Source organism: Sinocyclocheilus grahami, unplaced genomic scaffold (genome assembly GCF_001515645.1).
Source record: "Sinocyclocheilus grahami isolate Dianchi unplaced genomic scaffold, SAMN03320097.WGS_v1.1 scaffold49.1, whole genome shotgun sequence".
NCBI classification, from domain to species: domain Eukaryota; kingdom Metazoa; phylum Chordata; class Actinopteri; order Cypriniformes; family Cyprinidae; genus Sinocyclocheilus; species Sinocyclocheilus grahami.
In genome coordinates this window covers 241,145-261,205 of record NW_015505228.1, presented here as the reverse complement: position 1 = coordinate 261,205, position 20,061 = coordinate 241,145, and the positions used below count along the sequence as shown (strand labels likewise).

General features: G+C 40.0%; 2 protein-coding genes across 2 annotated transcripts; both read left to right on the top strand.

Annotated features, from left to right (window-relative positions):
* Positions 1–1,724: 1,724 nt before the first annotated feature.
* Positions 1,725–10,605, top strand: nacc1a (nucleus accumbens associated 1, BEN and BTB (POZ) domain containing a). Its single transcript, XM_016269012.1, has 5 exons — positions 1,725–1,997; positions 3,341–3,511; positions 5,422–5,527; positions 5,611–5,708; positions 8,473–10,605. Exons 1-5 carry the CDS (start codon positions 1,742–1,744, stop codon positions 8,778–8,780), a joined length of 939 nt encoding a protein of 312 aa, XP_016124498.1. The 5' UTR covers positions 1,725–1,741; the 3' UTR covers positions 8,781–10,605.
* Positions 10,606–17,270: 6,665 nt separating this feature from the next.
* ier2a (immediate early response 2a) lies at positions 17,271–18,603 on the top strand. Its single transcript, XM_016269190.1, has one exon. It carries the CDS (start codon positions 17,349–17,351, stop codon positions 17,916–17,918), a length of 570 nt encoding a protein of 189 aa, XP_016124676.1. The 5' UTR covers positions 17,271–17,348; the 3' UTR covers positions 17,919–18,603.
* The last annotated feature ends 1,458 nt before the right edge of the window (positions 18,604–20,061 follow it).

Sequence of the window (20,061 nt, the reverse complement as noted above, 5' to 3'; positions counted from 1 at the left end):
AAAGAAATGCAGTGGAATAATACACATTCACCAATCTGGCAACCCAGTGTTTTCACTTTCACCAAATCATGACTACGGAAGCCCGTGCGCACGTTTTTCAGACGCAAAAAAATGCATTTGGAAATGTAGCTCACGGGGGTAATGTAAGGACATCTATAGGGTCAGCATGTGACGTCACGCGGTCGTATAGTTTCCCCTGTAGATTCAGACACATAGATGTTTATGGCCTGCAGGTTCGGGCCTTGTAAACTTGCATGGATTATTCGAACATACAGTGAGTATTTCATGCTTCCCACGTAAAATGCATTGATAAACGATTCTAATCAAGAATCGCCCACTAGCCTCATTGACGTTGTCAGGGGTTGTTTTGAATGTAGGGCTGTTTAAATAGATTATGCAGGGATTTTAATGAAATAAGCGAGATATTAAAAGGCAAATGCCCCACACATAACTAAGCGGAACGCAGTAAAATTCTCCAACACTAAACGCTGATTCGGTATAAGCAAACGTTATTTGATGTTCCCGTTAGCGTCGTCTCGCGCTGTACGGTTCTCTGCGCGCTCTATATTGGGGGTCTGTCTGGCCAGACGTAGAGGCATGGCCTGCTTTTTGCGCACGTATGGAAACGAGGCGGTGGCTCTTTTCGCTGTTGCTGTGCCAGCCTATGCGCAAATACAATTTTTTTCACTCTTCTTACATGTTTGCTTATCTTTCCTTTCAAAAAAAGTTGTAGGCTAGTTAAGCAGAGAAGTTCGGTAGCACCAAAGAAACAGATTTGTGTATTTATGATGTCTTTCCTCGAAGGCACAATGTGGTAATGTTCAAATCACCAAATTTGTAAATCTTTAGATTAATTATTTTTATATATTTGACAGCAACAGTTTCTGTTTGTAAAAGGGTTACAAACACCTTTGACTTTGACTATTGGGAACCTTGGAAGTTACAAGGGTTGAGAACCACTGACTCTCAGGGTGAGTTCAGGTACACCAGGACCGTTTTTGATTTTGACTGCCTAAAAGTGGCCCAGATGACATGAATTTACAAAATAATTAAAGGAATAGTTCACTCAAAAATGAACATTCTGTCACCTTTTACTCGCATTCAAGTTGTCCCAAAACTGTGTAAGTTTCTCTTTTCTAACAAAAGAGGATTTTTTGAAGAATGTTTGCAACCAAACAGTTGATGGTATAGATTGACTTCCATAGTATGGTAATAAATAAATAAATAAAAATACTGTGGAAGTCATTGGGGACTACGATCTCATACAGGTTTGGAACAAGTGGAGACTAGAGAGTGAGCAAATAATGACAGAATCTTATTTTTTGGGTCAACTATCCCTTTATAGAGTAAATAATATGTCATTGACAATAAGTGCTAGAAATTTCAGGAGGAGTATACCTGACTATTCATTAGTAAAATAAGATTGAAGTTATGAGATTACTTTTTTCTGTGTTTTTACAAGTACATGTGATAGATGCTCCAACCTAATTGGTTATTGCATGTTGACTGTTTGAGTACATGCAGATTGGCTTGTGAATAAAGACTTTAAAAGTTTGTGTCCCCCTTTGCATACTGTGATAACCATACCTAAGGTGTCCCTCTCTTCCCCCACCCCGAGGGAAAGCTTCTTAAATAAACCCTGGGCCTCTCAGGGTGTATGTGTGCCTCTGCTCTCTGGCCAACTGTAAACACGCCGTTTTGTCTGATGTCTATGGCTTGTGCCATTCAGCAGCAAGGTAGCATGGGACTTGGTATGGGTCTTGGAATGGGCACAGGGGGGCACGGTGGAGGCGGAAGCACCAATGGCAATGGCACGAGCAGTGCCACCCCTGAAGGCACCAGCCCCGGTACTTTGAGTGCCTATGCCAGTGATTCGCCCATCTCTTACCATGATGATGAGGAAGAGGAGGAGGCGGTGGATGATGGCACTGAAGAGCAGTACAGGCAGATCTGCAACATGTACACCATGTACAGCATGCTCAACGTGGGTGCTACAGGTGAGTCCACAGCACTGTTGCATCCGATGAAATGCTTGAAATCAAACTCAACCTCATGTTGTTCTAAACTTGTATGACAACTTTATCTTCAATGGAAAAGAGCTGGTGAAATTTTAACAGTGTGCTTGTTGCCTTTTCAATGGGATTACAATGAATGCAGACTGGAGCTTTTAAACTTCAAAAAAAAGATGCAAATGCACCATAAAAGTTGTCCATATGACTCATGCACTATATTTCTGAAGCCATGCGATAGCTTTTTGCAAGAAATTTACTGAAATTTACGATTAAATGTCAACATAATTTTACTCTCTCTATATTTTTAGATGCATGTTACTTATTTTGAACAATTCATCCATGCATATGTTTTGTTATTTATTTGACCTTGCAATTGTTTATCAAATTGTCATAACTCGTTCTTTCAAGAAAATGAAAAAGACTTCTCTGTGGTGACGTATGTAGTTGATTGCAGCTCCCACACCTCAAAATTCAATCAACAACCGCTGGAGAGAACGAAGTCCCCAAGCATACTACGTTTCGATAATTTGTTACACTAGAATGCATGTCAAAATATAGATGTAATGTCTGGTGCTACTTTTTTTTGCAGCCGAGTTATTCATTTACAATCTTTTCCTTAACAGTTGTGATCAGTGAGTAAGTCCAGTTCACTTATGAGTAATTCAAATCGGTTTTGGGAACTGGATCAACAGATTCCTTAAAAATAATTATTAATTTACAAATTAAACATTACTGCTGCACCCATCAACTTTCACCATTTTTGGTGAATAAAGACACAAAAATCCAGCTCCACTCCCTATTCATTATTGCATTGTAAAATAAATAAACTACCACAACAATGTCTTCGTCTGGTTCCACTGAAGAAAACGGAAATCATACAGGTTTGATGATGGCAGAATATAATTAAAATTTTTAAGTTTTAAATTAGCACTTCCTAAACCGGCACTTCCTTTGATCCTGGTTCCCATTTTAACAAGTTAACTATTGTCTACTTTCTTTTGTGCTTCTTAAATAGGAATATCATCATAGCTAAATTCACACTTTTTGTTAAATGCTTAAACTGTTTTGGAGCTCATGAATATGTTATCAGAAGTTCTTCTTATCTTCGCTCAGACGGCATTAAAACCGAATGTGTTCTGATGCCTTTGGATTTCACAGATCTTTTATTAGTCTTGGTCCCAAGAGCTCTGTATTATCTGTCTGTTTTTGAGAGTCAAAAGATTTGAGTACTGGTTTAATCTTCATGGCTGTCTAGACTGCGTGCGCGGAGATCACGTTTTAGTCTTCACGCTTTCTCTACTCTTCATAAACTCCGTTCCCTTTCTCAGCAGGCGAACGTGTGGAGGCCTTGCCGGACCACTCAGAGACGCGGCCCAGGATGCGTGGCCGACAGGATCTTGCCTCTCTCCCTGCCGAGCTCATCGCTCAGATCGGCAACCGCTGTCACCCTAAACTTTATGAGGAAGGTGACCCTGCAGAGAAACTGGAGCTAGTTTCAGGTCTGAGTCTAATCACTGTACCCGTTCATTAACAAAACGCAACAGATGAACCAAAGTATCTTGAGTCAAAGGTATATTATAGTGGAATAAATCATTCTGTTGTTGTTCAAACCATCGTCATATCATCCTGTATGGATTTTGGGAAAACATCTGCTGAGAAAACAATGTTAAATTTAATCTATAGAAGAGTTAAATAGGAAGGATCATACAACAGAGTCATGTTCAATAGCCCATGAAAAGCAAATGATCTTGTGTGGTGATTGATAGGTCAACTGTGTTTGGAGAAGCCGTGTTTTGGTATTGTGGTGTAGAACAGGTTTTGTTGAGTGACTGTAGGGTAGTGGGGGCTTTTGTGAGGTGTAAAGCATGTCCTTAAGTGACTCTGAGCCGTCCGACTGGATCTGTTCAGTACACATAACAGAGGAATTCCGCCAATCGCTGGAACTTTATTTAAACAGTCGCATATATAAACATGCAGCTCAGAGTGCTTTACAAATACGATAAAAGAAAGCATTTGAACAAGACCAAACATGAAGCAATATAAAGTGGAAACTGAAATGAGGAATTGAAGCAGACGAGAAGACTAGCGATAAAAAGGTCTTTGGAAAAAAAATTGTCATCAGAAAGTCATTAAAAGATGAACAAATACAAAGCGCTGGAGGAGTGAAAAGCAAAAATGGAAATGAGACAAAAATGTTTAATTAAGAGCAAGAAAAGAAGGTTTTGAATGGTTTGAATTAGTTTTAGTAAAGCTCCCCCCACCCCACGCATGGAGGTAGGATTTGTTTTTTGAATTCTAATGAAACAATGTCTGTTTTGACTTCTTTTCCATCAGGAAAAAATGACATTTTAAAATGTTAAATAGAAAACCGTTATTTTAAATACACTTATATTTAAATAAGTTCTCACAATACTATTGTTTTTACTGTATTGTCTTGTCCAGTTGCTTTACAAATACGATAAAAGAAAGCATTTGAACAAGACCAAACATGAAGCAATATCAAGTGGAAACTGAAATGAGGAATTGAAGCAGACGAGAAGACTAGCGATAAAAAGGTCTTTGGAAAGTCATTAAAAGATGAACAAATACAAAGCGCTGGAGGAGTGAAAAGCAAAAATGGAAATGAGACAAAAATGTTTAATTAAGAGCAAGAAAAGAAGGTTTTGAATGGTTTGAATTAGTTTTAGTAAAGCTCCCCCCACCCCACGCATGGAGGTAGGATTTGTTTTTTGAATTCTAATGAAACAATGTCTGTTTTGACTTCTTTTCCATCAGGAAAAAATGACATTTTAAAATGTTAAATAGAAAACCGTTATTTTAAATACACTTATATTTAAATAAGTTCTCACAATACTATTGTTTTTACTGTATTGTCTTGTCCAGTTTGTGGAGCATTAGAGACTTCTTTCAAAAGAATGAAATCTTAATTCAAAACTGAGTTTGTTATTCTAATTTTCTTTTTATTTGGAGCAATATTCTGTATTTGAAAAGTTGCATTTAATGAGCATCTGCAGTGAGCACAACACTGCATAAGTTATCACACAGATGGATGCAGTAGAACAACAACCATATTTAATGAAGCCATAGGTGTAGAAAAGCTACATAAATAGAAAAACAGTTGTTAATACAACAGTCAGCGCTCAAACTTCACAAGTCACTGTTAGCACTAACTAACACACATGAGTGATCTTTAGCAGTAATAAGGAAAGCTGAATTTCTTTCTGAGCTTTGTGTGATTAGTATTCATTAATTTAGCATTCATTTTTGGGACATCTATGCATTCATGCAAATCGATGAGTCATAAGGCATTCGTCAGTCTTTCAATATGTAACTGCTTATATATCTTGAGGACATGAATATGAATGAAGTTTCACACCTTTTGAGTGAGATTCACATATATTGTCAACAGGCACCAGTGTGTACATCTCACGAGCTCAGCTGATGAACTGTCACGTCAGTGCGGGGACCAGACACAAAGTCCTTCTGAGAAGGCTGCTGGCTGCTTTCTTCGACAGGTGAGTCTGGGAAACGTTAAAGACGTCTTACATAATAGTAAAACTGTATGATGTCTAACTTTCTGTTTCTGTATGACGTACAGGAGTACTCTCGCCAACAGCTGTGGAACCGGCATCCGTTCCTCCACCAATGACCCCAGCCGCAAACCGCTGGACAGCCGAGTGTTGCACGCAGTCAAGTGTGAGTTTCCACTCTTTTATGTTATTTCACCCAAAAATGAAAATTCTGTCATCGTTTACTCACCCTGATCAGGGCTCGCAAAATTTCTAAATCGCTGGTAGCCCTTCGGGGACCGACATTCTTCAGATTTTGGTAGCCCAAAATTAATTTAAGTAGCCCGAATAAAAAAAAAAAAAGACATCGGCTGAACTTCACTGCGGACAAATCAGCATGATTAAAAACTTCCAGTCATTGCTTTTTTTCTTCAAATAACAAGTCAAGAGAGCAGGGCTCTCCAAAACCAACGGCTCGGATCATATTGCATTATCATATCAGATTTTGAGTAACAGATCGGATCATTTTGCAGATGAGCAAAAAATATATGGTTCTTTATTATTTAAATAACAGAATACTTCTTTGATACCACAGCAAAAACTAGTAGCATATAGGGATGTAACGATTCACTCAACTCACGATGCGATACGATTCACGATACTGATTTCACAATACAATTTTTATTTTCAACAAAATGAGATTTAAGACGAATTATAGATGAAAAGGTGTCTTCTTATTATTTCTCCAACAAAATGCTGCACATTTCTTTGTGAAATTGAAATATGTCAAATAATAAAACTAACTTGAAATTTTAAAACAAATCCAAAATCAAATAATTAAATAATAATACAAATAAAATAAATCTCTTCATATGAACAAACTAAGGCCTTGGCTGTGCTTTTCCATTTTAAATCAGAGGCAACCACTGTATTTTAATCATGATCCAAACAAAGATGCTAAATACATGTTATTTAGAATGCAATTAGATTGTATAATTTCGAAATTTGAAGCAAAAACAGATTGGTCTGACTTTAGCTTTGTAAATGAGATGCAAATGTCACTCTCTGACAGCAGGTGGCGCTTATGGAACAGCAGGTGTTTATAGGCTGCAGCCCCTTTAAGACCGAATGCACGGATTCAATATAATGATGCACTTGAGATTTCTTTCTCCACTGTTTACGTTCACTTAAGACATAAACGACTGTGTTTACGAGAATACTTGCCGAGACAGTTATTTTGAGATAATTTTGTGTGTATGTGTTCATTCAGATGCAAGGATACGCGAAAGAGGAATCAATTCTGTGTTCGTGCATTCTCAAATGCAGCTCTCAAGTGCGCACAGCTCCGAATGCGCGTGAATGGTTTAAAACACTTGAATGTTTAAATCGGCAAGACTTAGAAGCACGTGCAAAAAATCAGCTATGATCCGTTTTACCCCTACAAGCTACTGAACAACTCAAATCAAGGAAGGAATTTTATATCACTGTTCAAGATAGCCCATCGGGCGGTAATACATTTTGGTAGCGATTTTGCGAGCCCTGCTGATGATTTCTTTCTTCTGTTGAACACATAATACGATTTTTTGAAGAATGTTGATAACCAGACAGCTGCAGCTAGCTGTTTACTTTCATAGTATTGTTTTCATACTATAGAAGTCATTGGCCAGTGGCAACTGTTTGGTTACCAACATTCTTCAAAATATCTTCTTTTGTGTTCAACACAGGAAAAAAAAACGTCAAAAATGAAAAGAAAAAAAATAACCACTTGAGGATGGGTAAATCATGACAGCATTTTCATTTAATTGAATTATCCCTTTAAAGCCTGTTCACTAGGGGTAGGGGGGGGGGAAACAATACGGTATAGTATTGCAATATTTGTGTGCTGATGTTATATTGAGACAGAGACACCAAGTATGATTCTTTTATCAGGACCTGACTTAGAATTGTGAGTATTGCACTTAATTTTACAAGCTCCATGCGTAATGCGGTAAAACAGATCAAATCAATAATGGAAATCTTTCTTTCAGACTGTAATTTTACAAACAGCACAAGTGTCTCGATGCTGCCCCATCTCTCTATAATGCTCTCTCATTCTAAATATATCTCTATATATGCAAAGACTATAGAAATACAAAGACAGTTCATTCTTATACTTATGAATAGGAGAAACTGCATTGAGCAATAAGGCGGAATAGTCCCGCCAAATGAAAGAGCCAATTGCTGATTGGCTGGTCTAGCCTGAAAAATAAGCTTTTTAAACACTATTTGAGCATTAGAAACAACATTCATGGGGCAGATCATTCCAGATTTTGTTGCTGATTTGAGATATGCAATTTAATTGCAAGTTCAGCCAGCAGTTTGAGATTTCAGGATTCCCCCCCCTTTTTTTTTTATTTTATTTTATTTATTTATTTATTTATTTTTTTTAAGATCAGACTTGATCTTGTATGAGCTGCCCAGAGACGTTACAAATATGGCTGCCGAGTGAACAGACTTTCCTTGAAAGGGACTTTGATATATGTTATCGCATTACTCAGCATATCGCAAAATGTTTAAAATTGCATAAATATTGAATCGTGATAATATCGTGTCGTGGGTCCTTTGGTGATTCCAACACTTACTGTTTGAACCAAGTATGATAACTACAACTATGAAGTTTTGATAATCAATCTTAATTCTGCGAGAAAGGGAAAGTCCACTCTGCAACAATGACAAAGAGGAATGATAATGTTGTAAACGCGTTCAAAATCATTTTTTATTCCACTTATAAATGATAAAAACATTGACAGCCAATCAGAATCAATCCGGCACCAGAAGACATACCTGAGCACATGCTTCTAATAAACAGAAAGTTATAATGCGTTGGTGTGGGTGCTGAAAGCTATCTGTAATAGTTATGGTTCTTGGTGTGATCGGGCCTTTAGAAATGTCTTCTTCCCTTATGTCAACAGTTTACTGCCAGAACTTTGCCACCAGCTTTAAGGAGAGCGAGATGAACGCCATCGCGGCGGACATGTGCACTAACGCTCGGCGCGTGGTGAGGAAGAGCTGGATCCCCAAGCTGAAGTTACTGATGGCGGAGGGCGATGCCTATGCCAATTTCCTCCCCGACAGCATCAAGATGGAAGCGGACGGCCTCAGCGGTGAACCCGCCTTCGAGACGGCAAGCCTGGAGGGCGGCGCTTCGGTGGAGACCGGAGGATCCTCGGGCGAGTCTCTGCAGGGTGTGGGCGGAGACAACGGCACTTTGTTTCAGTGAGCGACCCGGCGAGGAAAGCCCTGCCCCATCCCCTCTGCCGCCCCACCTCCTACCCGCCTCCCACCCCGCTGCGTGACTCTGGGCTCTGCTGCTTCTGCCTGGGATGGGAAAGGGAGAGTCGGGTAGGAGATTGGAGGAGTTTGCACGGTCTAGCGTCGGGAGGAACACAAGGGGTTGATGCCAGGGGCACCATTTTCTTTTCAATCATTTTTGTTTTTGCTGAATAACCCTCTTTTGCACAGAAGATCCCCTTTGCCTCCATGCTCGGCAAGTAAATCTAGTCACCGATGCTATTGGAATGCGTAATTAGGACCAGGAAAAGTTCTTGCGACCGGAGGTCCGAGGTTCCCTGATCTCACTCTACTGAATTTGAATGTATTCGTGATTTTGTAGCACCTGGCTATGTCAGACTAGCCGATTGTATTTGGCCCAGGAGAGAGACGGGAAAAATGCCTGTCATAAGATCTGAAGGAACAGCAGATGGAGAAAGTAGTAGGGAGGAGAGGAGAAAGAGAAGTAGGTGGCATATTCTGTCTCTCGGGTCTGTCTAAAATGGAAAGAATCTGATATCCTCCTCTCCTTCCATTCCTCCCAAAATATATGTGGGATCTTAGTCTGCCACGTTCTTTGTTATTTTTATGTCGCCGTTTTCTCCTTTCCCCTTCTACTTGTTCCACTGGGTGTGATTTATATGAATCCAGAGTTGAAAGATGATTAAGGACTGTAAAGGATAAAAATATATTTATCTGCTCGCACCTTTAGAGCTCAAGAGAGAGGGATTGTTTTAAAATCTCTTTTTGTGTTTTTATTTTTTTCTTAAATGTTTCTCAAGAGACACCTTGTTGTTGGGCTTTAAATGGAAATAGTGAGAAAAGTAAGGACTATTTTTGCATAAGGATTATCTTGCAGACTGGTGCTTGGCTTGTATCTCGATCACGATCGTGTCCATAGCTGAATTCGATTGGCCGTTTTGACCAGTGATGTACAATTTGCGTCTCTCGTCGAATAAAGGGGTAGTTTATCCAGAAATGTAAATTCTGTCATCGTTTCCTCACCCCCCCCCATCTCAAACCAAACACAAAAGAAAAGTGTTTGTTTTCATTCACTGAAAGGCCAATGGGGTTCAGTGTTGTTTTGGACCCCGTTGTCTTTCATTGCATGCACATAAAAGTGTTCTTTAAACATATCTTTTTATGTTCCACTGAAGAAATAGTCATACAGGTTCGAGAAGACTTGAGGGTGAGTAAATTATGGCTGAATTGGATAAACTATCCCTTTAAGAGAAAAGAAAAATTGGGTAGGACATAAAAACAAAGTGTTTTTAGTCTGTAAACATTTTTAGCTTTCTTCCCCCCCATTATCGCACACAAACACGCTTTTACAGCCCAGGGGGGTGGGAGGTTGTGCTTCTTATTGTTAGTCACTTTACTGTCTTAAGGTTCGGGCCTGACTTTGTGTGTGTTTGGGAGCGGAGGAGGGTTTACATCACCTGTGTCCCAGGAGAGGAGGAGCAGAATGGTTAAGTCTCTTCATGTTGCCCATGTCCCTGTTTGGGCAGCTGTGTGTGTGTGTGTGTGTGTGTGTGTGTGTGTCTGTCTGTCTGTGCTCGCTTAGGCAAGCATGTCTGTGTCCGCACAAGTCACCATCTGTATACATTCCTTGCACATAGTTGGCACTGTGCGTTTGCATGTGGGTGATGTGTTGAGTTGGGGATTTAGGGTTTATGTGCCGGAGGCGTCTCATACGGATGCTTTTAAGGAAATTCGGCCGTCTGAAAGTTTGCCGTAACCCGTGAAATTTTGCATATCCCAAATTTTCTTTGGGATTTGAATGGAGGAGGAGCAGAATGATTAAGGTTCTCCATGTTGCCCATGTCCCTGTTTGGGCAGCTGTGTGTCTGTCTGTCTGTGCTCGCTTAGGCAAGCATGTCTGTGTCCGCACAAGTCACCATCTGTATACATTCCTTGCACATAGTTGGCACTGTGCGTTTGCATGTGGGTGATGTGTTGAGTTGGGGATTTAGGGTTTATGTGCCGGAGGCGTCTCATACGGATGCTTTTAAGGAAATTCGGCCGTCTGAAAGTTTGCCGTAACCCGTGAAATTTTGCATATCCCAAATTTTCTTTGGGATTTGAATGGGATTGCATGTGATGTCTTAATGTGTGCCCAGGCATGGGTTTTAAACACGCATGCCTCACGAAAACAGAAATTCGATACTGTAGGCTATTTTAATATTTCATGCCCGAGTTAGGCCGTGCGTGTTTGTATAAGTCGTGTTTTTTCGCGCGTCTGATCTCCTGGGACACATACATTAGCCGCCCCCTTTCTGACAGAGGAAATGGACCTCTTTGCACCTTTTCGTAGACTGAACTAGAGCTTTTTGCACCTTTTTTTGTAGAGGAGAGTGGTGGATTGTGCACCTTTTTTTGTAGTGTGTAATCGATGGTTTTTGGACTAAACTTCATGGATGTGTATGTGTCAGTATCTGGCCCGGAACAGAATGCACCCCTGCGTCTGCGGCCAGCCATGCTGAATACTGATGTAAATATCGAAGAGACTATTGAACGGATTTTGACCACGTTTTTAACAGGTCGCTCGTCTTTTTAATTGATGGCTTACATTAGGTCTTTCACCCCTCTTGTTTTAGCTCATGTTTTTATTTCATTTCTTTTATTTGCATAACCAAGTCTGGCTTACCTGCTGTTTGTATATCTGGAAATTGTAGGGTTTTTTTTTTTTGTCTGGCTTAAGAGTCGTAGCAAATAAAGTGAACTCCTGGCAAGTTTACTACTTAAATGCAGTCTGGTTCAGGTCTGACCGGTGACCTCATTTCTTTTTCTTTTCTTTTGGACCAGAAAACAATAATGCCTCTTGTGTAGAAATGTATAACATTCGAGAAGCCTGCAAAATCAACATCTGGTAACGTGCATGCATCCATTTCCTTCTCCGTTTTATTTCTCCATTCTTTTAGCAGACCACGTGTACTGTATTTACTTTTCAACTACTACTAATTCAAGGTGAAAGAGTTGACTTGCCAAGTTTTTTAAGGATACAATATAGAGTTGTTTGACTGACGATAGAGTACTGAGTATTTTTTCATTTCTTTTTATCGACTAAAGTGCTGGGAAAGTGGGGGGGCCATGGTGAGGGATGTACTGGTGCTATGTGTGCTATTCTTTAGATGTTAAAGGCCTGCTGGGTCACTGGTGCCTTTTCAGGAGGACTGCGGGAGACGAACTGCGTGTGTATCTGGGTGGGGCGCGGAGCGGCGGTGCTCGTCTCTCTCCTCTCGCCAGCTATGACTGTGCCAGTGTTTATGCGTCCTCCATTTTGATGGCACAGATCACATATGCTGCATGCGTCGCTGGAGAGGAACCGCTGTGTCCATGCGCCACCTGCTGTCTGTGTGTTGTTACTGCAGCTTAGATTTACTACTTACAGTCAACACCAGGGGGTGGCATGCCTGAGAAAGATGACTCTTGGTGGCCACAAAAAATGGCCTTTCTCTTACTAGGAAGTTGAAGGTGACGTGTAATTTTTTTCATTGTTAAAATGCTACAAGTAAGCCATTTGAAGGTTGATTTTTATTGTTATTTTCCCCCCAAAAGGCGTAACACTGTGGCTCTGTGGCGCTATCAAAAAGTTGCTCTGTTTGTTTGAGCATCACAACCAGCCCAAAAGAGCATCTACCCACGGCGCAAGTTTGAAATCATTATTTTTGTGATTCCATTTTAAATTACACACTTCACCTTTAAAGGATTTTTCCTTTACTTGGCTTCGCCTGGTATGAAAGTGGGAATAAAGGGACCAGTGTTGATCAAAAAAGGCAGGGATGTCCATATCACGCCGCCTATCAGTCTGCTCTCTGTGCCCGAGTAAAGCACCTTTTTCCTGGGGTTTGCGTTCGTAGACGTGCTCCTCGGCACCTTGTAATTCAGTCTGACTGTGTCACGGAACGCAGAGAGCAGATAGATGGCGGACACCTGAGTGGGTGGAGAAAGAGCGTGAGAGTTTAACTGCCCATAAGTCTTGTCATTCTTCCTTGTAGCACAGTTTGTTGGGTTACTGTGCATTGTAGATCATTGTGAATCTGTAACCTGGTGGATCGCTGACAGCATGCCAGAGAGAGTACGGAGTGATGTATTAAAAATTGAACTCTTTTATAAACTGGGTCCATCTGTTCTGGAGCGACAGACTGGCTGTATTTTGCAGGTTTTCCTTTGGCTTGCCGTTTTCGCTACTTTTTTTGTCAACCTAAGCCTCTTTTCCCAGAATGCAGCACTGCTATTCCACTCTAAATAACAGACATAACACATAAAGATACTCTCACCTCTTTCTCTCCATGTTGCGTTCTCTTCCAGCACACCACAACACTCTGCTTTCAGTCATTCCCTGAAATGAGATGATTGATTAACCCAACTTTGCAAATGTTTTGGTAAAGTAACGTGTGACAGCCGGACAAATTGGCGTCTGGACATAGTATCACGAATTACAGAGAAATACAGACAGGATGGGGGATGACATCAGCTCGCTTGAACACTCAAAACAACAAACCTTCTTTTACGATGCAGTGTCTCACTTTCTATGAATATATCCCTATACAAATCTATATACTGTATATTACATAGAAGCACTAATGTGCACTCTCAGCATGAGTTGTAACCCACACCCAGCTGTGCTCATGCAGTGACCCTGTAACGCCAGTGCTCATCCACTCCATTCTGTCTGTGTTCAAAGTGCCAATAACTTTGTGAATCCCTAACTGTGACCCAATATTATCAAAAGTAATTGCACATTAACTACTGTAAAAAATGAGTGAGAGAAAAGTCAAAGGATACAGCTGAATATCTTAATAAAAGTTTGTAACAAAGGATTGTGTCTTTGGTTGTTTGTTTGCATGTGTGTTAAAGCAATTCTCAACTTTTTTTCTCAACTATGTAGGCCAGTTAAAAAAAAAAAAAAACTAGGAATGTCAATAGATAATTGTGCTTTGTTCTGAACTGAACTGTATGATGTCAGTTTGCATGTTTTACATATTGATTCTACACTGGGAATATATATATATATACACACACACTGCACAGCATAAATTAGTACACCCCCTCTGAATAAATATAAAAGATGGATTTTCTTAATGATCACTAATATAGTTAATGTGATTCAAGGAAAGATGGCAAAATTTAAACATATTAAACATACTTAATAAAAACAACAAAATATATGCCGACATTTTCTGTAAGATAAGTAAATTAGCCAATTTAGTTTAAATGAAGGATTGCAGAAATGAGTACACCCTAGATTTAATTCATAAAATGTATAATATTCTAGTACTTAGTATGTCCTCCATGACTCTTGAGTACACTGCTCTGACCCTTCTTGGCGCTGAGTACAAGTTCATGACACATTTTCACATCTGTCCTGTTTAACTCCTGGAGGACGACCTCCTTGAATGCTCTGGTCTTTAATGGGGAGTGTTGCTCAGCTCATCTCTACAGAATCTCTCACAGCAGCTCAAGAACATTAAGATCGAGTGAAATACATGTCCACTGAAGGATTTTCAGCTTGGGCGATGCAGGGAATGAGGGGAGGATAGCATCTTCTGTTTCAAGTTTTTGTATTACATCACACAGTAGTGTCCCTCCCTCACACCTTCAGCACTCATTCATCCCTATAGCAGAGCTGTACTACCACTGAACGTCACTGTGTCGATTTGTATATTTTTATTCCTTAGTTACTTGTTCTATTTTTCTATTTTTTATTATCTGTGTTTTTGTTCTGTCACTGTCATTCTGTTACACTGTGGAGCTTCTGTCATGAAAACAAATTCCTCGTATGTGTAAACATACCTGGCAATAAAAACTCATTCTGATTCTGATTCTGATTCTTCTGTGGGTAACAAGCACTTCTCACTGTACTCCTCCTCTAGCAACAGCAGAACATTTTGGATGCTGTTAGATCCGAAATGATTGACTTGGTCTCTTGAGACCAGAGTATGGATTCCCAGAAGTCTCTATTTTGTAAATATGGGCCCTGGAAGATCTTAAATGAGTTTATTGTGCTTTGGCTACAGTCGGTAATTCTAGTGGTGACAACAACAACCATGCATGTCACTTCTGCAGGCTGCGTCATACTCTGTGAGATAAAGTGTCACTCTTTTCATAGCTTTTGCCGGCTCCAAGACACTTGCATGTTATTTCTCCTGCTCTTTTTCTAGCAAAAATTCACTCATCACTAAATGAAAACTTAACGTGAAGACCTGATTAGTTCAGGAGCCTTATGACAAGTCCATTGTTTTTGAATGTTGGTGCTACTTCTGCTATATTTTCACACTTAAAACAATAATGTGGTATTCCTCTTGTACCATTGTCCTCTTTTATGCTAAGAAAATAAAGCGGTTCCACTGCTGCCAGCATTAAGTCTGAGTATGATTCAGAGGGCTATATAACACTTTTGATTGTCGGGAAATAACTTGTCTTTAAAAGTTTTGGTTCAATATACTTACCTATTGATCAAAAATAGCCTTAAACATATACACTTTTTTTGTTTGTTTTATTTAGTAACTTTCAGGAGGGTGTACTCATTTTTGCAACACAAAATTTTATCACTTTGATAAGAAAATCTTATTTTGCTGAATAATTTTGGCATTCTTCTTTGGTAATTGATCAAGCAGGCTTGTTGGAACATTACATCTCCAAAGAAACCAAACATGTCTTGTAAGTAAAGAGTAATTGCTGAATTTGTTAAGTTTTAGAGGGGGTGTACTCATTTATGCTGTGCACTGTATATACTGTATATGTATATACTGTATGTATCTCAATAACTATACTTTTTATATTTACTTGGGTAGCAAAATGATGTGAGATTTGAAGTCTTGTTTTTTGAAAAATACATCAAAAATGTTGCTTAAAACAAGAAGGAAAAAAAGATCTGGCAATAGAGAAAAATAAAGACAAATAAACTTAATATATTAGTCTTATTTTCTGAAAAGAAAAGAAAAATATGTTTTTTGTTCAGAAAATCATTTTAGCCATGTAACAGCTTTAGCATTTTAATGTAATAATAATAATTATTATTATTTTATCAATACTTTTAAAAAATAGTTGATTTTATTTTTAATAATACTTGTAAGACTTGCAGCCCTCGAAGTCTGGTGAGGCCACCTGAGAACCATTGTGTACATAGTAGTATGTTTAACATAATGCACTCCAACTGCAGTCTTTCTGGAGCGAGTACACTTTGACTAAATATGGAGGTCTTTCCTGAATCCAACATTATGTAAGAATTCAAACTAATAATTTACATTTTGGGAAAGTAAATATTGAATGTCAAGTAAAATGTAAATTTTTAAGGCACAGGACTTGCAAAGGTTTACTGTCTGCAGCCAACACTGCACAACACTTACTGGAGCCAAGCGGATATAAAGATTTTCTCTTACAGCGAGACTCTTACCTCAAAATAACTCCATGAACTCTTTCCTTATTATATCAGGCTATTGTGTATTATCATGCAGACCTTGGGTGGTTATTGAGAGCTTTTACTGAGATCTAACCACAGAGAAATGTGTGCTTATGCAGCCTTCATACAATCTGCAATCCAGAAACTGAGTTTGAGTGCCCTTTTTTGACATTTCGTTATTTGTTTTATAAAATGGCCTTGACTAGATCCACTGCCTCTAATACAACACTATGCTGTATGAATAAAAAAAAGTCCATTCGCATATCTCGTCTCGCGTTCGACATTCACTCTAGTTTTATAGTTCCTTCCGCCAAAACACTAAACTGAATGTGGACTGAATTCAGAGAGAAGAAACCCCTTTGAGAAAGCAACATTCAAACAACACCTGGGAATCTGTTCGATAAAATTGTGCTGTACGTTTAACGCGAAAACAGCTGGATACAATCCTTAAATGGGCAGAGGAAGTTTGACGCGCTCGTGTGAGGTTATTGGCTATGACGAAATCGTCTGAAGCAAATATGGCAACCGGAAGTGGCCCACGCATCATGGGTTTTCCACAGAGCGGACCAACTAGCGGATGTTCCTTATATGGGCATAAGAGAATGCGGAAGCTAACAATATCCATGAGACTCAAAGTGTCCATTAACCCAGGCTAAAAAAAGGACAACAACTTTGTCATTGCGTTGAGTAAGAACAGAATAGTTAACAATGACAATATTCAAAGTGTCATTGTGTTGGGTAAGGTTATAATATGATACATTTTCATTAAAAATAGCATTACTCGAAATGAAAAGTACCAAATAAAACAATCATGTTATTACACTGGCGTTGAGTTATTTCAGTTTCCCCCTTTTTAAAAGGTCATTGATAGTCGATGATTAATTTAGTAACTAATCACTAATCATCAAAAACCCCTCTGACAGATTACACGTTCTGGCTTATTTCCTCGAACAGAGTCATGGGAGGAGCCAGAGTGTCACCAAAACTATATCAAGCCCGCTGTCTTCACGCCGAGGTTCACTTCGGTGAATGAAAGTGACCTGAGCTCAGGGGAGATTACCTAAACAGTGCTTGTATATACATGTTTTTAAGTTAATTGAACAACTAAGAACAATGGATGTCACAGCAGAGGCCAAGCAGATTATGGTCCAGGCGTTGAGTAAAATATACAGCTCGCGCACGCAGCGCGGTGGACTCGGTCTCCACCGGAGCCTGCTGTTGACGCTCGTGATGAAATCTGCAAGGGACATCTACCACTCTGCCCGGCTGACAAGCGAGAAAAAGGGGCAATCTGACACACACGGTGTCACAGAGAGCACAGCACACGCAGAAGAGCCCATGGACACAACGAGCTCCACGACTACAGCCCTGCGCTCGACTGAGACACAGGCTACCGAGGATGGGCAGAGGTCCGGACTCGAGGGTCATTCACAAATACACGACCCCGCGGGACTCGCAGTGGACAAAGAGAACTGCAACCCAGCCGGAATGGACCGTCACTCTAGAAAGCGGCGGAGCAAAGCAGCCACAGACCCTGACTTCCTACCATGCAAAAAAGCCAAGCTGGAGTTCGCGGAGGTCAGAGGACTTCTCCAGGCGACCCAGAGTAACTCCGCCAACTGCGGCAGAGCGCTGGACTCACTGTCACTCGTGCCTATGCCGAGAACTATTGTCACGTTTTGAAAAGACTATAACCGCTATGGCACACAACACAAGGACAGTAGGGTGAACTTTGCGCACTATTGAGGGAAGCGTATTGTGGCGCGTATCTGCAGCCGAGGTCCTGCTGGAGTATTCAGGGCACTTACTGATGTGGAGAAGTCAGTGGGTGATTACTCTCAGTGGAATAACGTGACAGCCGATTACTCATCGGAGAGCAGGTTGTTTTGGAAATCTGTGACTAATGGTGCTTGTTCAAACTACCGTGTTTCTCTGATTCAGGACGTGACGCGGTACTATTAGGCTACTTCTACGAGAAGTGTGACCGAGAGAACTTCCGCGGATATTCATGTTCATGACTTTATTTTCTATTTATTGACCAAGAATGGTTTCTGGTTGTTCTGTGTGTGTGGTTCAGACTGTATTCGTCTAAGGTGCTGTCAGGATTGGCCAGTCATTACACTGACTGGGATTTTTTTGTGGTCTTCTTGCTGGAAAATCCATATGTTTGCTGTGTTTTGGAACATTGTAGCTGGTTTCTTACTGGTCCAAACTAGTAGGCCATCTCAGAAAGCAAACTATTGTAGCTGGTCAGCCAGCCAATGGTCAGGGATTTTCCAGCAGGTCAACATGACATAAGCTACTACAAACAGACATCATGATGTTATGGTGTACATCTACCTCACTTTTGTACAATAAAATATTCTAACCATCTCATTTCTGTGTGTGACGCATTTTGTTCAGACGTGTTTATCCGGAAAAGGTTCAGCCTGAGTCAGCTAGGCTTGTGTGTAGTATGTGCTCGCGCTCATGTGACCGGAGGTGCGGATGGCTCGCGGGCAGGAGCAGCAGGTGTTCGCAGAAGGCAGGATGCGGTGAACACATCAGGCCGGATGAGCGCTACCGTCTCTTTTTTTCTCCACACTCCCACTTCTTTTCAACCCCCATAACCGGATCAGGATATGGGTAACAAAAGAATAGAAGCAGTAAAACGTTTAAGCCATTTACAGGTTATTAATGGACAATTAGCAACTGTAATTAAACCCAAACTTAACGCTTCTTTTATTTATTAGCCATTGACCTTATTCTGATTGCTTTCTCTAGGCTATTTAAAGGCTACGCTTAAGTTGTCCTAGTAGGCTATATGTGAATTTGTGAGTGTGTGTTCAACCAGCCTTACATCACAATGCTGCCATCCAAACCGCAATGAGCGAAATGGATACAAACAATTGAAGTTCGTCTTTTGGCGCCTTGAGCACAACTATCAACTTAGCAACTCGTTTATCTTATTTTATAAAACCGAATGTTTATGTGAAGATATAGCCTACATAAGTGATGCAGAATTACTAAATCGTTTACTATAGTATAGTAAAGTATTGTATAGGCTATTGTTTCACGGATCGTCACTAAATTGTTTACTATGTAGCATATTCAAAGTCACAGATATATATGTATATATTTATACACATTTCGTTCTGATTCTCAAATCTGATTAGTTGAGAACCGTGAGATATTGTTCTGGTATTGCTACAGGAACGCCCTTTCACAATTATGTATCACTCCGCTTGTTCTAGCTGGGTCTAGTTTTTTAAAAAAATTATTCACTGAGCTAATCGTAGAGTATATTAGTTAATATAAGAAGAAATGTCTAGCTTCGCGGTCTCTCTCTCTCTCATTTGGATGCACGTCTTGCCGCATTGTTTCTCTGTTATAACCTCATTATTTCTCACTAATTACCTATCTGAAGCAGCACATGCCCTTGATACGAATTCTAAAAGTGACGTATGTTTAACTGTCAACTTGAGCTTTGAATCCGTGGCGGAAGGAAGTAGTTAATATAAGAAGAAATGTCTAGCTTCGCGGTCTCTCTCTCTCTCTCATTTGGATGTACGTCTTGCCGCATTTCTGACTAATAACCTCGTTATGTCTCTCTGATAACCTCGTTATTTCTCACTGATAACCTCGTTATTTCTCTCTGATAACCTCGTTATGTCTCACTGATAACCTCGTTATTTCTCTCTGATAACCTCGTTATGTCTCTCTGATAACCTCGTTATGTCTCTCTGATAACCTCGTTATTCCTCTCTGATAACCTCGTTATTCCTCTCTGATAACCTCGTTATGTCTCTCTGATAACCTCGTTATTCCTCTCTGATAACCTCGTTAT

Coding starts and splice junctions, on each gene's coding strand:
- nacc1a (XM_016269012.1), top strand. CDS start 1,742: ATGGGACTTGGTATGGGTCTTGGAATGGGCACAGGGGGGCACGGTGGA. Junction 1,998..3,340: donor GCTCAACGTGGGTGCTACAG/GTGAGTCCACAG, acceptor TCCCTTTCTCAG/CAGGCGAACGTGTGGAGGCC. Junction 5,528..5,610: donor CTGGCTGCTTTCTTCGACAG/GTGAGTCTGGGA, acceptor TATGACGTACAG/GAGTACTCTCGCCAACAGCT.
- ier2a (XM_016269190.1), top strand. CDS start 17,349: ATGGATGTCACAGCAGAGGCCAAGCAGATTATGGTCCAGGCGTTGAGT.